This window comes from Salvia splendens, chromosome 8, assembly GCF_004379255.2.
Source record: "Salvia splendens isolate huo1 chromosome 8, SspV2, whole genome shotgun sequence".
NCBI classification, from domain to species: Eukaryota; Viridiplantae; Streptophyta; class Magnoliopsida; order Lamiales; family Lamiaceae; genus Salvia; species Salvia splendens.
This window is the reverse complement of record NC_056039.1, coordinates 1,817,738-1,837,976: the sequence shown is the minus strand read 5'-3', so window position 1 is coordinate 1,837,976 and position 20,239 is coordinate 1,817,738. Positions and strand designations below refer to the sequence as shown.

At 35.4% G+C, this 20,239-nt stretch overlaps 4 protein-coding genes across 4 annotated transcripts; all 4 read left to right on the top strand.

Annotated features, from left to right (window-relative positions):
* The first annotated feature begins 3,270 nt into the window (after positions 1-3,270).
* LOC121744620 (peroxidase 60-like) lies at positions 3,271-4,806 on the top strand. The gene is made up of 4 exons (XM_042138214.1): positions 3,271-3,504; positions 3,683-3,865; positions 3,944-4,103; positions 4,391-4,806. The coding sequence occupies exons 1-4, from the start codon at positions 3,271-3,273 to the stop codon at positions 4,804-4,806; spliced, it is 993 nt and encodes a 330-aa protein (XP_041994148.1).
* A 1,254-nt stretch (positions 4,807-6,060) lies between these two features.
* LOC121744619 lies at positions 6,061-8,367 on the top strand. The gene is made up of 5 exons (XM_042138213.1): positions 6,061-6,324; positions 7,439-7,532; positions 7,614-7,681; positions 7,746-7,982; positions 8,293-8,367. The coding sequence occupies exons 1-5, from the start codon at positions 6,061-6,063 to the stop codon at positions 8,365-8,367; spliced, it is 738 nt and encodes a 245-aa protein (XP_041994147.1).
* A 3,506-nt stretch (positions 8,368-11,873) lies between these two features.
* LOC121744120 (NAC domain-containing protein 90-like) lies at positions 11,874-12,795 on the top strand. Its single transcript, XM_042137561.1, has 3 exons — positions 11,874-12,043; positions 12,129-12,412; positions 12,509-12,795. The coding sequence occupies exons 1-3, from the start codon at positions 11,881-11,883 to the stop codon at positions 12,620-12,622; spliced, it is 561 nt and encodes a 186-aa protein (XP_041993495.1). The 5' UTR covers positions 11,874-11,880; the 3' UTR covers positions 12,623-12,795.
* A 4,957-nt stretch (positions 12,796-17,752) lies between these two features.
* LOC121744070 (casparian strip membrane protein 2-like) lies at positions 17,753-19,599 on the top strand. Its single transcript, XM_042137512.1, has 3 exons — positions 17,753-18,050; positions 19,032-19,155; positions 19,337-19,599. Exons 1-3 carry the CDS (start codon positions 17,785-17,787, stop codon positions 19,550-19,552), a joined length of 606 nt encoding a protein of 201 aa, XP_041993446.1. The 5' UTR covers positions 17,753-17,784; the 3' UTR covers positions 19,553-19,599.
* Positions 19,600-20,239: the final 640 nt, after the last annotated feature.

Here is a 20,239-nt window from a genome sequence, read left to right as displayed (position 1 = left end):
CGGCTTTATTTGGTGGTAGACCTCGACAACCTTTTCCCAGAAACACTTCCGGGTTTGTTGATTCCCGACGATGGGATCGTACGAGACCGTGATCCAGGCGTTGTACACCGCCATCGTTTCGAGGTTGTTGTACGGATGTCGGCCAAGATCCTCTTCCTCTTCTTCCTCCTCGTCCTCGCCCGTCTGGGGTTGTACACTGCCTCGGCCACCTCCACCGCCTCGGCCACCTCCACCGCCTCGGCCTACTCCCGGCGTGGGATCAACTGGAAAATCCTCCCGGATCTGGGATAATCCCTGCGAAAACCGCGGGACGTTGGGACGAACATATGCATCAAGGTCAAAATTGGGTGGTTGGTACCCCCCCGGCGTCGCCGAACCCTGGGTCCCCGGCGTTGACGAACCTCCACCGCCCAATGTGTTGATCATGTTCTCCCAATCGCCGAATGAGTTGAGATCCCACCCGCCGGAGCCGGAGCCGCCATAGTTGCCCTCGCCGTCGCCGGACATCTTGAGTTGGGTTATGAAAATTTCAGCGAAAATTTGAGAGAAAATTTAGATGATATGAAGAATAGATGTGTAGTTGTGTGTAAATGAGGATGGGTTTAGGAGTATTTATAGAGTAAAAAATTTAATAAAAAACAAAAAAAATATAAAAAAAAAAACAAAAAAACGGTAATAATACCGTTACAAAATTTTTTTTTTTATTTAAATTCGATTTTTTTTTAAAAAAAAATATTTATTGCGTCAGCACGTGACGACGCCCACTCGCGGGCCGGCGAGTGGGCGTCACGCACGACGCCGGGCTGCGCCACGTCGCCGAGGCGCGTGGCGAGCCAGCTCGTCTCCTGGCTCGGCGAGACGAGTCGCGCGACGAGACGCGCGACGAGACGGGACGAGATGGAGGCTGCAACGCGTCTCGCCGGGGTCTCGTCTCGCTGAGACGAGACGCGAGACGCCGGCGAGTCCCGTTGTGGATGGTCTTACACTCTGGAAGTGAATATGAGTGTTTTTCTACTTTTTAAGTAAAGTAGAATTGTAATTTCACATCGAATTGAATATTTTCTTTTTAAAAATAATTGTAATTTAACATCGATTCGATGCTCCAAAATGAAGATTGTACTAGTTTGAATTTTAGTCGTACATGACGTGACATGTAGTGATAAAATAAAGTGAAGTAGAACTAGATTGTAATTCAAATTCAGATTTGAGATACTTCGTATTGTATGATTATGAACTAACAAAAGAGATTATACCTGTTAGAAATTTTGCAAAAGAGTTGAAATAGAGTAATTGGAGTGGACCAGATCCTATGATTAGGTCCAGCACAGAATCTTTGGAAAATTATGGGAATGAAAATAAGACATGAAAGTGTAATGAAAAGTTCCAATTGTTATTGATCAAAATCATTTTCAAAATCTGAGACAAAATCTAATGATGCATATATAATCCATGGGACAAGAGATAGAGGAATAAAACCTTTTTTTCTTTTAGATAATTGCTTCAGTGAGGCTGAAATTGTGAGGCCATTCATCTACCAAGTGGATGGAGAATTCACCTAGGACTTTTTACAAACAGGTGGTGTGCATCTATTCCATCACAAGATAAGGCACCTAACTAATCATATGAATGCACAGGTATTTTGCTCTAACTTTTTTGTGAGAATTTCATCATTTTCGTGATACCCTTTTGCTTGATTCCACTGATCTTAGGGACATTTGGCGGGCATCAAGCTGATGTAGTAATAGAGTTCATACTAGTATTACATTTCAATTTGAAGCATTTATTTAACTAAATATCTAGATATATTTAGTTCCATTTCATGAATATCAAGATAGTGATGGAAATTATTTGCCAACTAATATGGCTGTGTTGCCTATGGGATTTCAATTCATGATACACATGGCAAAAAGTTGATTTTGATAGATAGAAATTGAGAGGACTAAATTGTGTAATTGTTAAAATAACACATAAATATAGTAAGGTGCATAAACAAAGAATATATGTGGAAGAGACTTACTATATTATATTAATTTATCTATAATGTTAAAAATGAAACGTTTTTTCGTATTTTAAACTAAAAATAACATATTTCAAAAAATGAAAACAATATTACTTTTTCTCTTATCTAACTAAAAAAACAACACTATATAAAATTTAATGCTAAAAATAAATATTTAATATTTGATGAGACAATGAAATTAGCAAAATAACTAATTTTGGTTTGTCCTATCATTTTAAATTTGTGGTAAAAACTATGAAATTAAATGTTGTTCTTAATGTTTCCTACAGTGCATTTTAATGAGAAAAATGACAAAATTTATGGGTGGTCAGTGGTCTCATTGTAGAATTTATCTCATGCCATATTAAATATAATTTCATCCAAATTAGACACCGGTGGAAATTTTTTATAAAATTGTTCAAATTCATAATTTTATGACCGACTTTTAAAATTGCGAGAAGAACTAAAATATTAAAAAATCATGATTTTTCTGGAAATTTGCCCAATATTTTTGCTAAATCAATAATATTTTGCATTTGAACGCTTGACTTTTTAATTATTTTGTTTAGTGAAATAAGGACTAAGCACGACATGAATGATAGTAGTATATCCTTTTATAAGACCATTTCAAGCGATTTGATTATTATATTAATGTTAATTAACTCGTTAAAGAAACTACTCTTTATTGTTTAACTGTAAATAATTTAGCCACTGTAAGAGCAAACAAAGTACTACTCCACAAAAAATCAATTTAAAAGTAATCTTAATCCTCACCTAATAAACAAACCATTTAGTCCAAATATTTGTCTTGCTTAATCATCATAGCTGATTAATTAGTGTAGTGATTGTCAAAATATACTAATTAAATTCTAAACTCCTCTCTTGGTGGTGATTACTTGAGTTTCTTCGTTGACCACCCAACAAAATTAATCAATACAAATTGAGTTCTTTATATATTCATAAAACCGTCAAAAAAAGTATGGACTAAATAATAATTAATGTGTATTTCTACACCCATTCACAATTTAAATAATATTAAATTCACATACCAAATTCAATGTAATTAGAGTAGGTTTCGTGAACATCCAGACTTAAAATTTCGAAATTACTGGGCTGCACGTTTGAATAGAGAACATCCCTTCCAACGTGCAAGCAATTCACAAAATTGTCACTCTTATAAATATTTCACAAATGCCAAATCCAAATATCGACTAATCCTTCTAATATTACCTAAATAAATATTATTAAGTACACATTTTTTAATTAAAAAAATGTCGAGCCCGAGCTTAAGCTTGATTGTAATAGCAGCCATAGTCTCGGCCGCCTTGTGCGGCCAGAGTCGAGGCGCCACGCCCCCTCTTCAAGTGGGGTTCTACAAAGGGAAGTGCGCCTCGGCCGACGTCGAGGCCATCGTTGGCGGCGTCGTGAAAGCCTGGTATGACTATAAAGATAAAACCATTGCGGCCGGGCTTCTACGCCTGCAGTTTCACGACTGCTTTGTCAATGTGAGTTGTTTGTTCGTTATTTTCATTTCTATGTAACATTTGTCGACGTATCGTTTATGATAATAATAATGAAAATGCACTTCAATTACCCAAAACAATGTGACAATATCGTAGAATAAAATACACACATGCATGTATGTATGATTAGACTTATAGTAGTATGTCATAACATTTCAAGGGATGCGATGCTTCACTTTTATTGGATGGGGGAAATACTACTGAGAAAGCGGCAATCCCCAATCGGAGTGTCCGAGGCTACGAACTCATCGACGCGGCAAAAGCTGTGGTCGAGGCCGTATGCCGCGGCGTCGTCTCGTGTGCTGACATCATCGTCATGGCAACACGAGATGCGGTTGCCCTGGTACGAATTTTTTGTAACATTTTTATGTTTGATTTTTCACATATTATTAATATATTGGATGACGTTATAAATGTGTAGAGTGGAGGAGGACGATACATCGTCGAGACGGGAAGGAGGGACGGGACGATATCCCTACTCAAGAATGTGGATCTCCCATCTCCCTCAGTGTCAGTCTCCGATTCCATCAAAGCATTTGCAAAGAAAGGACTCAATGCCACAGATATGATCTATCTTCTTGGTATTTACACAAATACTCTAATCTATTTACACTCGTACACTTTAAGTACGATCATACTATATTACTACAATACTATTGTACTACATCTCTGGTCGTATCCACGTGACCAAGAAAATTTAAATCACTACAAACAAATTAGCATTGTATGTGATTTTTTAAATTTTCTTGACACGTGACGACTAACTAGATATGTTATGCATGATTTGACTTGTCAACTGTCAGCAATTCATTCGAATGTAAATAACTTTTTCGCTTTAAAATAAGTATTTTGCCGCCAACGAATGCAGGAGGTCACACCGTTGGTGTTACTCACTGCTCCCTCATCCAGGACCGCCTCTACAACTTCCGAGGCACACAGAAGCCCGACCCAAACATGGAGGCGGCGCTTCTGACGGCACTGAGGACACGGTGCCCTCAGAATGCTAAGGTCGACAACGAAGTGAACCTCGACCAGAACCCCTTGAGCTCAATGGTTGTTGACAACTCCTACTACAAGCAAATAGTGAAGAAGAGAGGGATTCTGCAGATCGATCAAGACTTGGCCCTTGATCCACTTTCAAAAACAAGCGTCGAAGCCATTGCTAGCGGGTTCAACTTCAACGAGAAATTCGGCCAAGCCATGATCAAATTGGGCGGCGTTCAAGTCCTCACCGGCACACAGGGCCAGATCAGGCGCTCCTGCCGCGCAGTCAACAAGAGCTAGACGCTTGCTTACCGGCTTCATAATTTTTCACTCTTCAGATTTCCATTTGATTATTACCAAATTCTTTGTACTTTCAAATTTGTTTTTTTTTATCACACATTATCCTATCATTGAAAGCAATACTATAATTATCTTGTGTGGGCAACTGGGCATGTTCGATTCGATGACGAGTCTGCCTATTACTTAATCTTGGATAATGCAACGCGTGATTCATTTTGGATTATGAACCTTAATTTACTCTATCACAAAATTAATCTTGTATACCATTCAATCTTTTACATAAATCATATAAAATTTAACGAAAATTCATATATGAATAATTATTAAAATTTACAAGCTAAATAAGGCACGTTAATAGTAATGGGCCTCGTGATTTTGACCCAATTAATCTTTATTGGGCTTTTGTATATTCGGCCTAATAAGTTATGGACCGCGGTTAGCAAATTTGTATTTCCCTTCACAGATAGGTATTCAGTTCTGCTTCGAATTTTGCATGATCAAACACCCAATTTTTCAAATTATAGAGGAAAAACTCCCGCAAATAATTTATCTAGGAGAAGGAGAAGGAGAAGGAGGTTTCGAGGTATTTTTGCGTAGCTGAAGATTAAGTGTTTATTTCCAGGATTTTTCATTGTATTTCTGTTAGTAATTTACGTTTATCAGAAGCTTGATGATTGAAGGATAGCAGTTTACTTTCGCGGAAATAATGCTGAAGAAATACATTTGCATGTGTTTCCTTCTTTGAGATGCTACATATAATTTTCAGATTTTACATGTTTTTCAGCATCTAGCATGAGCAGTTCTGGTTTCAGTTGGTGTAATTTGAGGATGTGTTCAGATTTATTGATCACAAGTGAGTCAATTGTCTATACAGCTGATTTTGTCATGTTGCTTTTCATCTTGATTGGTGGTGCATTATGGCTCTTGGAAATTATTCAATAGGTATTGGGGAAGAACTTATTAAGCTGTAGTATGTGGATTAAAGCTGATTGAGTTTTGGAACATTATAACTTTTTACTGTGGAATGGTTTCAGGTTAGACTTTGGATAGCAATGTTTTCCTTGTATGAGCTGAACTTATTGATGTTGGCAATACTAGAGGTTTTTACTGGTTATGCTGTTTCCCAAACTATTCTTTCTTCATTTATTCTATTGAACCAAGGTTCCAATGATAAGTTACTTCTCGTTTAGTGTAAGTCATGCTTTTGTTTGCTTGACGAGTTTATTTGACCTGGACGTGAACTGCAGTAGTTACATGGAAGTACAAGAGAGCTTGCTTGACACACTTTTTGATGAGGAAATTCTTGAAGATGGCCAAGATGTTGAAATGGTTGTTGTAGAAAAGGGTGAGTTCATTGAACCGATTCAAGGGACTAGAGCGATTCAAGGGACTAGAGCAGGAGAAAGTTCTAATGTTCATGATATTCAAGAAAATCAAGAATTTAACAGGCAGAGTTCAAAACAGAAGAAGAAGAAAAAGAAAAACAAGCACAAGAGAGGTGGCAGTGCAGGTCCAAATGTAACTAATATTAACAGGTCTTGTATATTTTCTGAGTCATGTTCCCTAGTCATTTTATCTAATTACTTGATACATCAGATCACACTTTCTACAGTTGGTTTTATAAAAACATCTAGTTTTTCGTTGACGTGTATTAGCTAAACATTTTCACATGTTTGGTGAACTGCTTCTATTTATGACACCTTCTTTAGGTTTGTTCTTGATGCATGCAAGCGTTTGCGAGAGCCAAAATCGTATCTTATATTCTTATGTATACTGCTGTTGGTTGTCTTGGAGTGGCAGCTTTGAGCAATCTTATCAAAGAGGTAAACTGCCTTTCAAGTTGTTATATACATTACATTCTCGGTAGAGATAGCTGTTCAACCTCTTGCTACTTCAATACCTGTGAAATGACATCTGTTTAATATTACTAATTGTTACTTATGTTATTGCATAAGTAATGGGAAGTTCTGAGTTTTACTATAGATTTGCATATATGCAGCGTGTGTTTGCCTTGGAACATTTTAAAAAGTCATTCATGTTCTGTTAGGTCATTCTGAAGTACTAGTTCAGTAGGCAAGTTATTGATGTTGAGGTTGTATTGGATTTTGTAAGGAGTATGTAACATGAGGGATTTGCACCTCCAGTCCCTCATCCAAGGATTTCAGTATACAAGTTGGAAGAAATAGGTAGACCCCTCAATGATTTTTTCACTTGTGGATTTCTTATAGCAATGTGATTTTTCCTTCTATTTAATCATTATATGGTATGTGAATCCAGTGAAGTGCTTCAAATTTTCAAGAGGGAGATGATGGTACATATGATTTCTTCAAATATCATCACTATTTGGATGATGCATGTTGGTTTGTGTTTGATGATGTTGGGAATAGTAGTAATGCAGAATGCCTAATTGTCAGGATCATGTTTATGTTTTATGTCTGCAAATTTCATAATTTGAAAATCTTAGAAATTTCTGATGCAATGCACTTGGTGAAAATTTCCACAGTATCCTATTTGGATGAGATTTGTCAATCTCTTCACCTTATGTTTTATTTTCATTTTTAGCAAGACGTGTGAGTTTCATTTTTATTCAGATTAGCTCTTATGACAATTAACGTGTAACACGAACTTATAGGTTGATGTGGTCCAAGCTTGTGGAGGTCAGAAGACCTCAGATGGCAGCCGATTCCGGAGAGGTGGTGGTGCATTATGGAATATAATCAAAGCACGTGATCCGAATGCTTACAGAGAGATAATGTGACAAGGAAGAGAGTTTGAGGTATGTTCATGCATTTTTGCTTTGATGACAGTTTTCCTAGGTTTGCTTCAGTCTCATAGTCACATCATAGCCATCATGTCACCTTCATACGTCTTTTTGGTGCAACTGTTCGTGTTTTGCTAGAATCAACCTGTTCAATTATTCTCTGTTTACAACATTGCAGACACGATTCAAGCAGCAGAAGCAAGAACCAGCTGTGCAACACAGTGAAACTCCCTCCACAACCGCGCCTCTCGCTGGCAGTCAGAAAGAGGGTAATCCATCTGATAATTTGGAGCTTGCACGTCATGATCAAAGCCAGCACGAAGCCAGACAGAAAAGTGCATCTGTTCATGAACGAATACGAATGCCAGTTATATACGATGATTATCTGCTCGGTAGAGAGGATTCCGTAGATAAGGTAGCCAACGATGCTGCTGCTGTTCCGGCTACGTAAGAGAACTGTTATTTTTGTGGATAAGTTTTTACACTACTTCTCTTTACCCTTCGGATCATGTGCTAAAGCTTTTGTTACTTAAATATGTGAATTCTCATCCGAGAAGATGAAACTCCATCCTTATTTATCAATCATTTGGTAACGATTTCTAAACTTACTCATATATTTTCAGCTTAATTTTGCTAAAAGTTAGATTTATCATTCATGTGTCCTGATTCTTTAAGCTTCTGATCTTGGCAAGTTGGCATAAATTTGGCCTGTTCTGTGTCTGTAGGAGAAGCTGATTACTCCTGAGATTGGCCAAACATTGCCTAGGCTTGCAAAGGTTTTAAGCATTCCACTCTCTTGATTATCTGTCTAATTTAAAGTGATAATACTGATGGTGTCGGAGATATATATATCTCCTGATTCTCTGGAATCGTCCAGTTTGGCGTCCGTTGACATTCATGGAATAAATATAATGCTGACTTTTATACTGATGGGATTTATGATTTGCAAGTTGTGGGTGGACCTTTGGTTTCCATAGACATGCATAGAATAAATATAATTCTGACTTTTATGCTGGTGGGATTAATGATTTGCAAGCTGTGGGTGCCCTTTCTTGTAAGGGCACCCACCCAGTTCATGTATCTAGTTGGATATGTCGGTGTCAGCTTTTCACTGATATTCAAACATGCTTATTTTTGTACTGATTATTGCGTAGAAATGTCTCACTTGGTAAAGAAAATTCAAAGTCGTTCACTTTTTGATACATTTATGTCTTGTACCATGCTTTGAAACAGTTTGTATTGTTGTAAGGCTTTGGGTGTTACTATAATCATGCAGCTGCCTGCCATTGTTGTGGTCATAACACCTTTTTTCTCCATAAAATTAGGAGAAGTGTCTCTTGTTGGCTGATAAGTAAACTCTGTAGGGACATGCCAGCTCATTGATGCTTAATTAGGTTAGGGTACCAGAATTATAGACCTGTCTTGATTTACCTTACGAAGTTAGTGATATCAGTAAACCACTTTCGACCAGTTCGGCCCGTCTCCAACGTGCTAAGATTGCACCATGTCTCGTGATTATCCATCCAATCCCATCCCACCCCTCTATGACTAATTTAATCCAAGATAAAGTAGCGGATGCCACCTTTTTGGACTAGTTGCGGTTGCGGACTTGTTGGTAGTTATATCATTGTGAAGTTTGCCGAATTGGTTAGGCCTCGATGCTTTGATTGCTTTCTTGCGGACTTTTGCTATTTTACCTTTGTTTATTTCCCTCTTTGATGAGGGAAAAGGATAAGTTGTTTTGCTATTGATGAGACCTATAGTTTTGCCCTGACCTGAAAATACCTAAGGTAGCAAATTTGCCAGGTCAGCATTCCTGCTATTTTTCTCATTAAATAGTAAGAAAACCATACTTCACATGTGCTGTCTTGGCCTTTGTTTGATAGTAGTTTATCTATTAGACAGATTTATCACATTGTCATTAGTCTAAGAAAACCATACCTGACATATATATACTTTCTATTTTCTAACTTACTCAACTCATATTCCATTTTAAGCTTTTCGTTATTACTAAAGTCATTTCTATTTTCGCTAAAATATTTCTCTCTTACATTATTCTATCTACACTCGACTTTTAAATGTCAATTTCTTAAATCTCATGCCAAAATGAAACACCTCAAATAACTTGGAACAAATAGAGTACAATTTTAGTACTCCCTCCTGTCCCACTCAAGATTTTCATATTTACTTTTTAGTTTATCTCATTCAAGATATTCACTTTTCAATATTTGGAAATAAATCACGCTCTCCTCATTCAAATATTCAACTACTTTTTTATCTCTACTTACTCCACCTAATAACTCCTAAAATTTCATGTCACTCCAGAATATGGACATCTTGAATAGAACGGAGAGAGTAGAATAAAACCGTGTTCTTAGAACCTGCAGATGTTCTCAATCCCTTGTCAAGTGATTGTCATTTCTTTTTTCTTTTTTTTTTTTTACAAAAATCATCACTTTTAATTTCTCTAACTTTATTTCTCTTGTCTGACTTAATTTACTAAAGATCACTTTTGTAACAAAAAAACATCTAACTGAAAGTGAAACAGAGAGAGAGTATCTTTTTTGAAGACTTGAGATATATATTGGTCTAATAGTAAGTCTTTTGCTTGACAAAGTTCTCCATGAATGGTGCGTGGCTGACCTTTCATTCTTTCTATATAAGTGATAAAAGTCTTTCTCATTATTAGCATCTACTTACTATTAAAAGAGCCATAATCTTTGGTTTGAGCGTAATTCGATATAAGTGGTGAAAATAGGATTATTCAAATCAGTGGTAAATTCACCACTTTACTGATCAAGTCAAGTCGTCTGAGTTATTTTCAACATAATTTTTTGTCGCAATATATACTGACACAAAGGTTAATGTAATCATGCCCACTTCATAAATCCAACCATATTGGTTGATAGTCGATAGATATAATCCCCAGCAGCAATTTTGGGTTGTCGTACAATTATATTTTTAGGCTTAATTCAAATCCTATCTTGATTTTGCTTCATTATTTTTGTACATATATATATTTGCTCTTCTATTATACCTTTTGCCCATTATCTGAAAATTATACTCCCTTCATCCCATAAAATACGAAACATTTGCTTTTCAATATGCGATTTTATATAATGTTATTTTATAAATTGAGTGGAGAAAAATCAAAATGATTTTGTTTGTATTTTAGGAAATATGTTATTTTCTATAAAATAATTCAGAATGAAAAATATTTTATATACTACTTTTTTCATAGGACAGAAGAAATATTAAAAATCTCTTATTAATATCGCGCCTGAGATGTGTCGCCTTCGATATTCTCATATATCATCTGTGCTAATTTCCTAATATTATACACAAGCTATATATTGATGCGGTCACGATGACAACGAAAACAAGAAATAATATTGTTGGGAACCGGATTATTCTAGTATATTTTTTACATACATTTATATAAATTGATAATAATATATCTAACCATTAAATGATAAGTCTCATACTCCCTCAGTCCCTCTAAACTATTTTAGCAATTAGCAGCCATTGTTTTCTTGCTAACTCTTCCCTTTTTCCAGCAATTCTTCTCCCCAATATCTAATATATATTGTGATGAATTTAGAATAATTAATCGTTATACTGTCTTTATTTTTTTTTATTTTTTTTTACCACTGCTGTACCAAACTCACCTCTTTTTTAAGCAATTCTTCTTCCCAATATCTAATATATATTGTGATGAATTTAGAATAATTAATCATTATGCCGTCTTTATTTGGAGTATTTATTTATTTTTACCACATGTGTACTGAACCCACCTTTGGCGGAATCCGGCGAATCCTGCTCGGCTGAGTTTGCGGATTAAGACCGAAAGTCTCTCAACGGATGACAAGATTTGAACCCGTGACCTCAAGGTTACCACAACTCCGCGCTGTCAACTGTGCTACGACTCATTGGTTCTTTGTTCTTCTTTTTAATTATATAAAAAAAGAAAAGTGGTAGTCTGAGAGACTCTGAGTGCTAAATCATCATACATAAAGTGATTGTTAACATTTTTCAATTATAATTAAGCCATTTTCTCCATTTTAAGTGGGGTATACTATATAGTTGACCAATTCATTATTTTATTTTATAATAAATCCATCTTCCCCAAATTAGAATTACATATAAAAATATGATTGGACACAGGTATCCCTATTTTCTCCCCACACCGCGTGACATGATTCACTATCCCCTTATTTTCCAATTTAACACGCAACTAATCCCCACCTATTTAAATAACTATATATCCCATCTCCCAAAACCCTAAACTATTAAACCCAAACAAAAATAGAAACATGGAAGAAATGGCAATGGGGTTTCGATTCTTCCCAACCGAAGAAGAACTCATCTCATTCTACCTCCACAACAAGCTCGAGTTCGAAGACGACAAGACTAGCAACATTCATCGTGTGATACCGATCCTCGACATCTACCGCCTCGACCCATGGCAACTCCCGTGTACGTGCAATTAATGACATCATCAGTATACACGCGACACGGCCAATTCGTTCTCTTATTATTTGTTTTATTCGAATTTTGGCAGCTCACTGCGGGGAGCTGTGCCACGGGGACACGGAGCAGTGGTTCTTCTTCATGCCGCGGCAGGAGAGGGAGGTGCACGGGGGGAGGCCGAGCCGCACCACCACCTCCGGGTACTGGAAGGCAACGGGGTCCCCGAGCCACGTCTATTCTTCGGAGAATAAGGTGATTGGGATGAAGAAGAGCATGGTGTTCTACAAGGGGAAGGCTCCCACGGGGAGGAAGACTAAGTGGAAAATGAATGAATATAGGGCTATTAAGGAAGATCCTACTAGCTCAACGCCTATGGTATGAATTCGGTCAATTCATTTTTTTAAAAAATTATTGTGTGTCTATTTTTATAATAATGCGATTTTAAATTTATTTATTTACTTGAAATTGCAGTTGAGGCACGAAATGTGTTTGTGTCGGGTTTATGTCGTGTCGGGGAGCTCGAGGGCGTTCGATCGCCGCCCTACTAGCGTGGGGGAGACCTCTTCAGCCGGAGTTGTGAAGTGAAATCGTGTAGCGATTTTAGTATAGCTAGTTTGTGGCATTAACAATTTTTATTTCATGATACTACTAATTAATGAAAATGTGGGGTGTAGTTGAATTTTACTGCTTACTGTATTAATTAGAACAGTGCTTATTGAATAATAAGGTTGATGTTGCAAGATATACACGTTGTACATTAATTCATGCAAGGAAATTTTATTTTTAAGTTACCATCAATATTGTTGCCAGTATGTCAGTATGTTCACGAAAAATAAGCATTTTTTTCATTTTACATTGTCTATCAAAACTAGTTATTATCTATTGTGTTAAGTTTTTTCTTCTAATAAGGTAAGTTCCATTTCTCACTAAAAATATTTTAAGCACATTTTCTCTCTATTATTCTTATACTACTAATTTTTGTAGACATAGGTAATATCGAAAAATTTGTTGAAATCCACTAAATTAAGGATTTTATTGCACAATTAATTAAAGAATAGACGAATCTCTCATAGACACAATAGATTTTTGAGCATTTTATTATATAAATTGGTTTGATTAAACACTATTAGAGTATACAGTAGTATTTGAATTGGAGGAATACACACCCATTTCAAGAGGTTACACAATATCGCAACGTGGAGAGTGCAAAACCCTCGTGCTTGACTTTATGTTCCATATATGTAAACATTAATTTGGTTTTAATTGAAACTGAGAATAAAATAATAATAATAATAATAATTGTGGAAGATTGCATATTTAATGGGGCAAATGAATTTTCTATGGTATAGGCGTAGAGCAGTCGCTATAAATGACTTGGTCCTCATAGTCAATTTATTATTTACATTACTCAAAAATTTAAGATTTATATATTCCGATTTTTGAGAAACATAACTACCAAAATGGTACAGAAAATCTTTCATGGAAAGCGATGTGACAAATTCCAAATCCTAATTCTTAAACATAAGATATGACAAACTTCAACATGTTGCATTTTTTATCGTATACGTATTCGTGTCATCGTGTGTATATCAGTACATATATTTATAGCAGCATAGTCTATATTCTCTGTGAAACTCCGTACACTTTTTCAAGATTTAAAAATCATGTTGAAATGTCTCATTTATAATAAAATATTTTAATTTATAATTTAAAAATCGCATGCTTTGAAATAAATCATAAGATTGAAATACCCACATGGGTGTCACTCTTGTACTTTCATTTACGGAAAAAGATGTTTTTTCTAATGTCGTTGTGAGTAGTTGTGACTATTTCAAGTAAATAAAAAATAATAATTTATCTTTTTATAAATGAAATAAATATATTTTTTTGTAGGCACTTACATAATTTCACAAAGATTGACTACAAGTCCAGATCGGGACACTTATGGTCTTTTCTTTATTTTCTTTCCATTTAAAAATATATAGCTCACATTTAACCATGTTAAAGCTTGGTTGCGTATATTTATGTTAATATTCTTATATTATAAGTTGTTATAAATGGTAGTATTAATTTATTTGACAAACTTACTGATCAAATTTATTCTCTTTTAGATACATGTGAAGTCGAAAGAGAAAAAAATAATTAAGCTTTAATTTTGATGGTTTTATATATATCAATAATTTAATTTACTAGCTAGTTTAGTCAATTTGTACATCATTATGTGATACTATACCTTGGAGTTTGCAAATGGACATCATTAACACTAAGACGAAGACTGTAGTCAATCAGATTACGAAGTAGACTACAAAATTATTTATATTTATCTAGTTTTGTTTATTTGTTCCATCCTAATAGCGTGCTTTGAAAAGTTCAAAGATTTGGATAGTTGAGAGTTCTTCTAGTCATGCCAAAAAAATAAAAAGTATTGATAAAGGTTACATTATATCTAGTTTTTTACGATTGTCTTTGTAACATTTTTTTGTTTTCCACTCGAACTTTTTGCAGCTAAGTTTTTTTCTTTCCTTTTACAATTTTAGAACTTCTCAATATTCCAACCTCAATCAATTTAATCTTTAGTAGCATCAACCTAGAAAGGGTCAAAAATAATTTTATATAATTTCAATAAATTCAATAGTAGAAAAAATTTGATCTGATTGATAGTAAGACTTTAGCCCTCCACTCTTTGTAATTCCGGCAAAATTTTCACTCCCTTTTATTTTACGCAATCTTTAATTATTTATTTTATTTTATTTTTAAAATGTCTAAAATATTCTCTATTATTTTATTATTATTCTATTTAATTTATGAAACATTTATTACTTAAATTCTTTGTCTAAAGAAGTAGTAATATTTATTTTTATCATGTTATTCACTCGAAATACGTATTTATATTTTATTTATTCCAAAATAAATTATCCACTATTTTCAAAGCAATAAAGAATAACCAACCTGAGTTTCCTATTTTAATGCTGAAATCCAAATCTTAAAAATCCAATCCACAAATTTTCAAATTGTATGAAAATGGAGAAGGCCCATATCACCAAAAAAAAAGTATGGTTGGGCTTTTCATTTCGGTGAATAGGGAAGATTTGAAATGGCTGAAGCTCGATTTTTGATGCCCTCTTTAAGCTTGATGCCATGGCTTCCTTTCATCAAGACTCTATCTTGGTGGGCTTTTCAAATTGTATGAAAATGGAGAAGGCCCATATCACCCAAAAAAAAGGTATGGTTGGGCTTTTCATTTCGGTGAATAGGGAAGATTTGAAATGGCTGAAGCTCGATTTTTTGATGCCCTCTTTAAGCTTGATGCCAAGGTTGTCACTCTTTAGGTAATCTTCAACTCCTACAAAATGCCCTGTGCTAATGGCTGAAATGGCGGGGAATTTTTCCCTTGAGGCCATTTGATTGATATACTTTTAGTTTTTTGTTTTTGAAGTAATACAAATGGCTCTTGACTGTGTGTGGTGATGAGATATTCTTGCAAATTGCAATAATTGGAAAGTTAATTTGTTGTGTGAAATTTGCATTTGCTTTTGTTCTGTGGTAATAGTGTTATTTTATTTGCCAAGTGATTCTTGTGAGTGAGGGATGTTCTGTTGTTGAATTTCAAAATAAGTGGAAAGTTCATTTGCAAGAAGTGGTGATGATATACAGTTGGCAAGAAGTGGAAAGTTAATTTGTTTTGTGAAATTTGAAGTTTCTTTTGTTCTGTGTTGATGTGTCATTTTGTTTGCAAAGCGATTCTTGTGATTGAGAGATGTAGGGTACAACAATCTCCATATCTATTTCTGTTGAATTTCAAAATAAGGGAAAGATAAATATGCAAAAATAACCTCATTAAGCTATAGCTACTAGTACAAGCTTAGTTCAGATGATAGCTCATGGAGATGGTGTCGTTGGAGAAAAGTCGTATGTCAAATAGGCGTTGATGGTGGTGGAGTCCAGGGAGCGTTGTAGCTTGGAAATTTGGGCATGTGGTGGTGGTGGAACAGGTGGTGCCAGCCGTGGTGGTGGTGAGGTGGAGTTTCTGGAACACTTGAGGCAGGAATGTAAAACGGACTAGGTGGTGGAAGAATTGGAGGAGATTGATAGGTTGGCGTTGATGGTGGTGGATTATATACCGGGATTAGTGGTGGAAGAGGCGGTGGATAGTGATAGGTTGGTGGAGTCGATGGAGGGTTGTATGGAGTTATGGGTGTGTGGTGGTGGTGGTGATGGTGGTGGTGAGGCGGAGTTTTTGGTACACTTGGTGGAAGAGTTGGAGGAGATAGATGGGGTGGCTTTGATGGTGGTGGATTATAGACCGGGACTATGGGAGGAAGAGGCGGAGGAAGTTTTGGTATACTCGGTGTAGGTGTGTAGACCGGAGTTGGTGGTGGAAGAGTCGGAGGGGAATGATATGTTGGCGTTGATGGTGGTGGATTATAGACGGGGATTAGTGGCGGATGAACATTTGGCACACTCGGTGTAGGAGTGTAAACCGGAATTGGTGGTGGAGAGTAGGTCGGAGATGGCGGTGCATCGCCGGGAAGCAAAGGTTTATGAAAAGGCAGTGGATGGAAGTAGTGATGCCAATGCCAATGCCAAATTGGCCATTTGAAGGGACAAAGGGGGTTTGTTGAAGCAACAAAGCTAGCTAGGCAAGATCACAAACACTACAACAATGAGATTCAAGAAAGCACTCACAAATCTCATGATGAACAAGTGTTTGTGATGAAATTGCAAACATTATTGACTTACATTTATAGAGGGGATTGCATTGATTTCAAGAATTTATGAGAAATTTGGTGATGAGAACCGCACTTTCTGCATGGTTTTGTACAGATGTGAAAAATGGTTGAGCAAGATTGTTTTCTATATATTTATGTTATAGTTGTGAGGTTTTACACTTCATACTTCCTATATCACAGGTAGGATTTCATTTTAAAATTTCATTATATTTGGAGTCAACTTGACTACACCTATATCATCGTTGTGATTTTTTTTTACCTTTGTCAACTAAATGTGGAATATAGTTTAAATGAATAGGTGACAGATACGTACTATTTATGGTACTTTGGTGGTGGTTGAGTTAAGTCGTATGCAAAAAAATTTTGAATTAACAAGAAATTACGATTATTTTTAATAATTTTTCCATAACATATTGTAATTTCATAATGAGAGAGTGTTTCCAATATACTTTTCGTAATGGATAAAATAGATGATTTATGATTATGCAAGCATTTTTATTTCTATCGCTATGATTTTTTTAAATCCACCGTTTTAGTGAAGTATAAATCCAGCAAAATTAGCTTTTAAATGAAACCAAATATCAATATTTCAATCCTCAAAACAGACACTTCCTAAATGTATAATCTAGTAATTGGTAACTGTCTGTACTTTCAATTTAAAAACAAGTGAAAGATTCAATTTCATCATGCATGTGTTATACTATCAAGTTCTACCAGAAATTCCAGAATTCGGTAATAATTCGTGATATTTTTTTTATCAATAACCCATATTAAAAATTACTCACAAAATATTTAAGGTGGAGCAAGTTAATCACAACTCCTCCACACACACAAAAAAAACCTAATCTCTTCATATTATCATAAATCCATAGAAATGATTAATTAACTAACCCATCTTCAACCAAAATAATATTCCCACTACATCATTGTTCTATAAGTTCTTCACTAATTCCTTAACGCAATATCATCCAATTCCCTTCTTCCATCTAATTAAATCCACCAAAAAAAAAAAACACGATGAATTCGACAAAAAACAGCGGCGAAGCAGCAATCAACATCTCCAAATCCACCAAACACAAAGCCTTGGCTTACACATCCGCAATTCCGCTCCGGCAAGCTCCGTGGAAGAGAGGCGCCTCCATTTTCGACTTCATTCTCCGGCTATGCGCGGCGGCGGCCGCCCTCGCCGCCGCCGCCACCATGGGCACCACCGACGAAACACTCCCTTTCTTCACGCAGTTCTTCCAGTTCCAAGCCAGCTACGACGATCTCCCCGCTTTCACGTAATCACACTAAACGTTATTTAATTTACAAGTAATTAATTTTAGCCGAAATCCAAAGTGCTCGCTAAATAGACAACTTCACGAGCAATTATGTGTTGCTCGTGAAATTTTTAGACATTTGACTTTTGGAGATGGGTGAGTTGTCGCGGATATTAGTTGGTAAGCACCAGCTAATATCCGCGACCAATTTTAGTGCTCGATAAATTATGCTCCTAAAGCCTGTATTTTGGTGGTAACTCGAATTGCATGCGTAGTGTTTGTTTTTTTCAATTATAGTCAGGTTTATTTATTTTGTGTATGCCATGTTAAAACGATGGTACAAAATCGAATATTTATCGAGCGGGAAATTGATCCCTAAAACTATAAACTTTGCCTAAATTTTGGTATTTCCCACGAATTTTAAAATTGGTATATAATATCATAAACTTTGCATTTTGTTTGGTATTTCCCACGGCATGTTTATTACTATATTTGACTAACTTACGAGACTTTTTTTTTATCATACTTGACACAATTAAATGAACTTGGTTTTCAACGTGACTTTTTATCCTACATGTTATGAACTTAAAAAGAGATTTAAAATATCATAAAATGTATCACGGTTGCCTACATAAAATAAGATTTTGATGAATATATCTTATTTGAGTGAATATGAGCAATACCAAACAAAATGCAAAGTTTGTGATATTATATACCAATTTCAAAGTTTATGGGAAATATCAAATTTTAGGCAAAGTTCATGGTTTTAGAGACTAATATCCCTTATCGAGCTATGATAATGTCTCGAAATTTTCAAACCTTTGACTTAAACTCTAGTGCGTTGTTAGTGGTCGCGAATATTCTAAACTCTAGTGTATGATTTTATGGTACGAGATTCTCTTTATATTTTGCATTGTGTAAATATTTTTTAACGTTGGTTGATATAGTTTTAGTATAAAATGTTAAAACAATGGTACAAAATGGAACATTATTTTGGCGCAGGTTTTTCGTGGTGGCAAATGCTATTGCTAGTAGCTACCTAGTTCTATCATTGCCTTTCTCCATTATTGGAATTGTTCGACCTCAAGCAGCAGGAATCAAGCTTCTTCTTCTCATCTTCGACACGGTAATTAATTATAATAATAATAATAATAATAATAATAATTATTATTATTATTATTATTATTATTACATTTCATCTCCTATTTTGTTAATCAACGAAAAAACAAATTGAAATAGAAAATTATAGACTACATTGTGTATACTCCCTCCCTATTAGCAATATTTTTTTAATATAATGAAAGCAGGCGGTGGCGGCGTTTACCACGGCGGCGGCGGCAGCAGCGGCGGCGATTGTGTACCTAGCGCACAACGGCAACTCGACGGTCAATTGGCTAGCCATCTGCCAGCAGTTCACCGATTTCTGCCAGCGTGTGAGCGGCGCGGTGGTGGCGTCGTTCATCGCCGCCGTAATCCTCATCTTCTTGATCGTGCTTTCCGCGGTGGCGCTGCGCAGCCACTGATTTTCAGGAGCTTGTTTGTCTAGTTTGTTTTTCCACTTTAATTTCTTTTTATAATTTCGGATATTTGTGATTGTGAAAAATCATGTAATTATTCGGAGATGTATTGAATATTGTTAAATGTGAAAAGCTTTTCTCTGTCACCTATTTTCCAATATTCTAATGTAAAGATTTCGGCTCATCATTCGACTCTAGTGATGTTTTTTTGTTAAAAATAGTAAAAATAAATTAAGTTTCTATTTCATCTAAAACCATTCAATTTTGTTGCAAAAGTTTTGAAACAGTACTATCTCAATTTTAAATTTTGGCATTACTTTTAATTTAGTAATTCAATTCACTTCAATCTTAAGTGTCTAGGACTTGACCCACCAACTATTTTGGCTTGTGAAATGATTGATAATTTGAATCATAAGAAATTGAGATATGAATGATGACTATAGTCATATTCAATAGTTAGTTTGAGAAATATAAACTAATTCGGAATTATCCTGACTATTGAGGAAACATGTTAATTACTCCTATTAATTAAATTACCCTTTTAAACAAATACTAATAGACTTTACGTATCTCCATATATATATTATAAATGCATATTTTTTTTTTGAGGTAACAAACAAAATTACATAAAATCAAGTCACGAGTAACAAATGGCTGCTGCGGACATGTGCGAAATGCCACGTGGAAAAAGAG

Excerpts from the sequence above, each read along its gene's own strand:
- LOC121744620 (XM_042138214.1), top strand. The coding sequence starts at position 3,271 with ATGTCGAGCCCGAGCTTAAGCTTGATTGTAATAGCAGCCATAGTCTCG. Across the intron at positions 3,505-3,682 it reads TTCACGACTGCTTTGTCAAT|GGATGCGATGCTTCACTTTT; the intron begins GTGAGTTGTTTG and ends TAACATTTCAAG. Across the intron at positions 3,866-3,943 it reads CACGAGATGCGGTTGCCCTG|AGTGGAGGAGGACGATACAT; the intron begins GTACGAATTTTT and ends ATAAATGTGTAG.
- LOC121744619 (XM_042138213.1), top strand. The coding sequence starts at position 6,061 with ATGGAAGTACAAGAGAGCTTGCTTGACACACTTTTTGATGAGGAAATT. Across the intron at positions 7,682-7,745 it reads CACCTTCATACGTCTTTTTG|ACACGATTCAAGCAGCAGAA; the intron begins GTGCAACTGTTC and ends ACAACATTGCAG. Across the intron at positions 7,983-8,292 it reads GAGAGGATTCCGTAGATAAG|GAGAAGCTGATTACTCCTGA; the intron begins GTAGCCAACGAT and ends CTGTGTCTGTAG.
- LOC121744120 (XM_042137561.1), top strand. The coding sequence starts at position 11,881 with ATGGAAGAAATGGCAATGGGGTTTCGATTCTTCCCAACCGAAGAAGAA. Across the intron at positions 12,044-12,128 it reads CGACCCATGGCAACTCCCGT|CTCACTGCGGGGAGCTGTGC; the intron begins GTACGTGCAATT and ends GAATTTTGGCAG. Across the intron at positions 12,413-12,508 it reads CTACTAGCTCAACGCCTATG|TTGAGGCACGAAATGTGTTT; the intron begins GTATGAATTCGG and ends TTGAAATTGCAG.
- LOC121744070 (XM_042137512.1), top strand. The coding sequence starts at position 17,785 with ATGAATTCGACAAAAAACAGCGGCGAAGCAGCAATCAACATCTCCAAA. Across the intron at positions 18,051-19,031 it reads GACGATCTCCCCGCTTTCAC|GTTTTTCGTGGTGGCAAATG; the intron begins GTAATCACACTA and ends ATTTTGGCGCAG. Across the intron at positions 19,156-19,336 it reads TTCTTCTCATCTTCGACACG|GCGGTGGCGGCGTTTACCAC; the intron begins GTAATTAATTAT and ends TAATGAAAGCAG.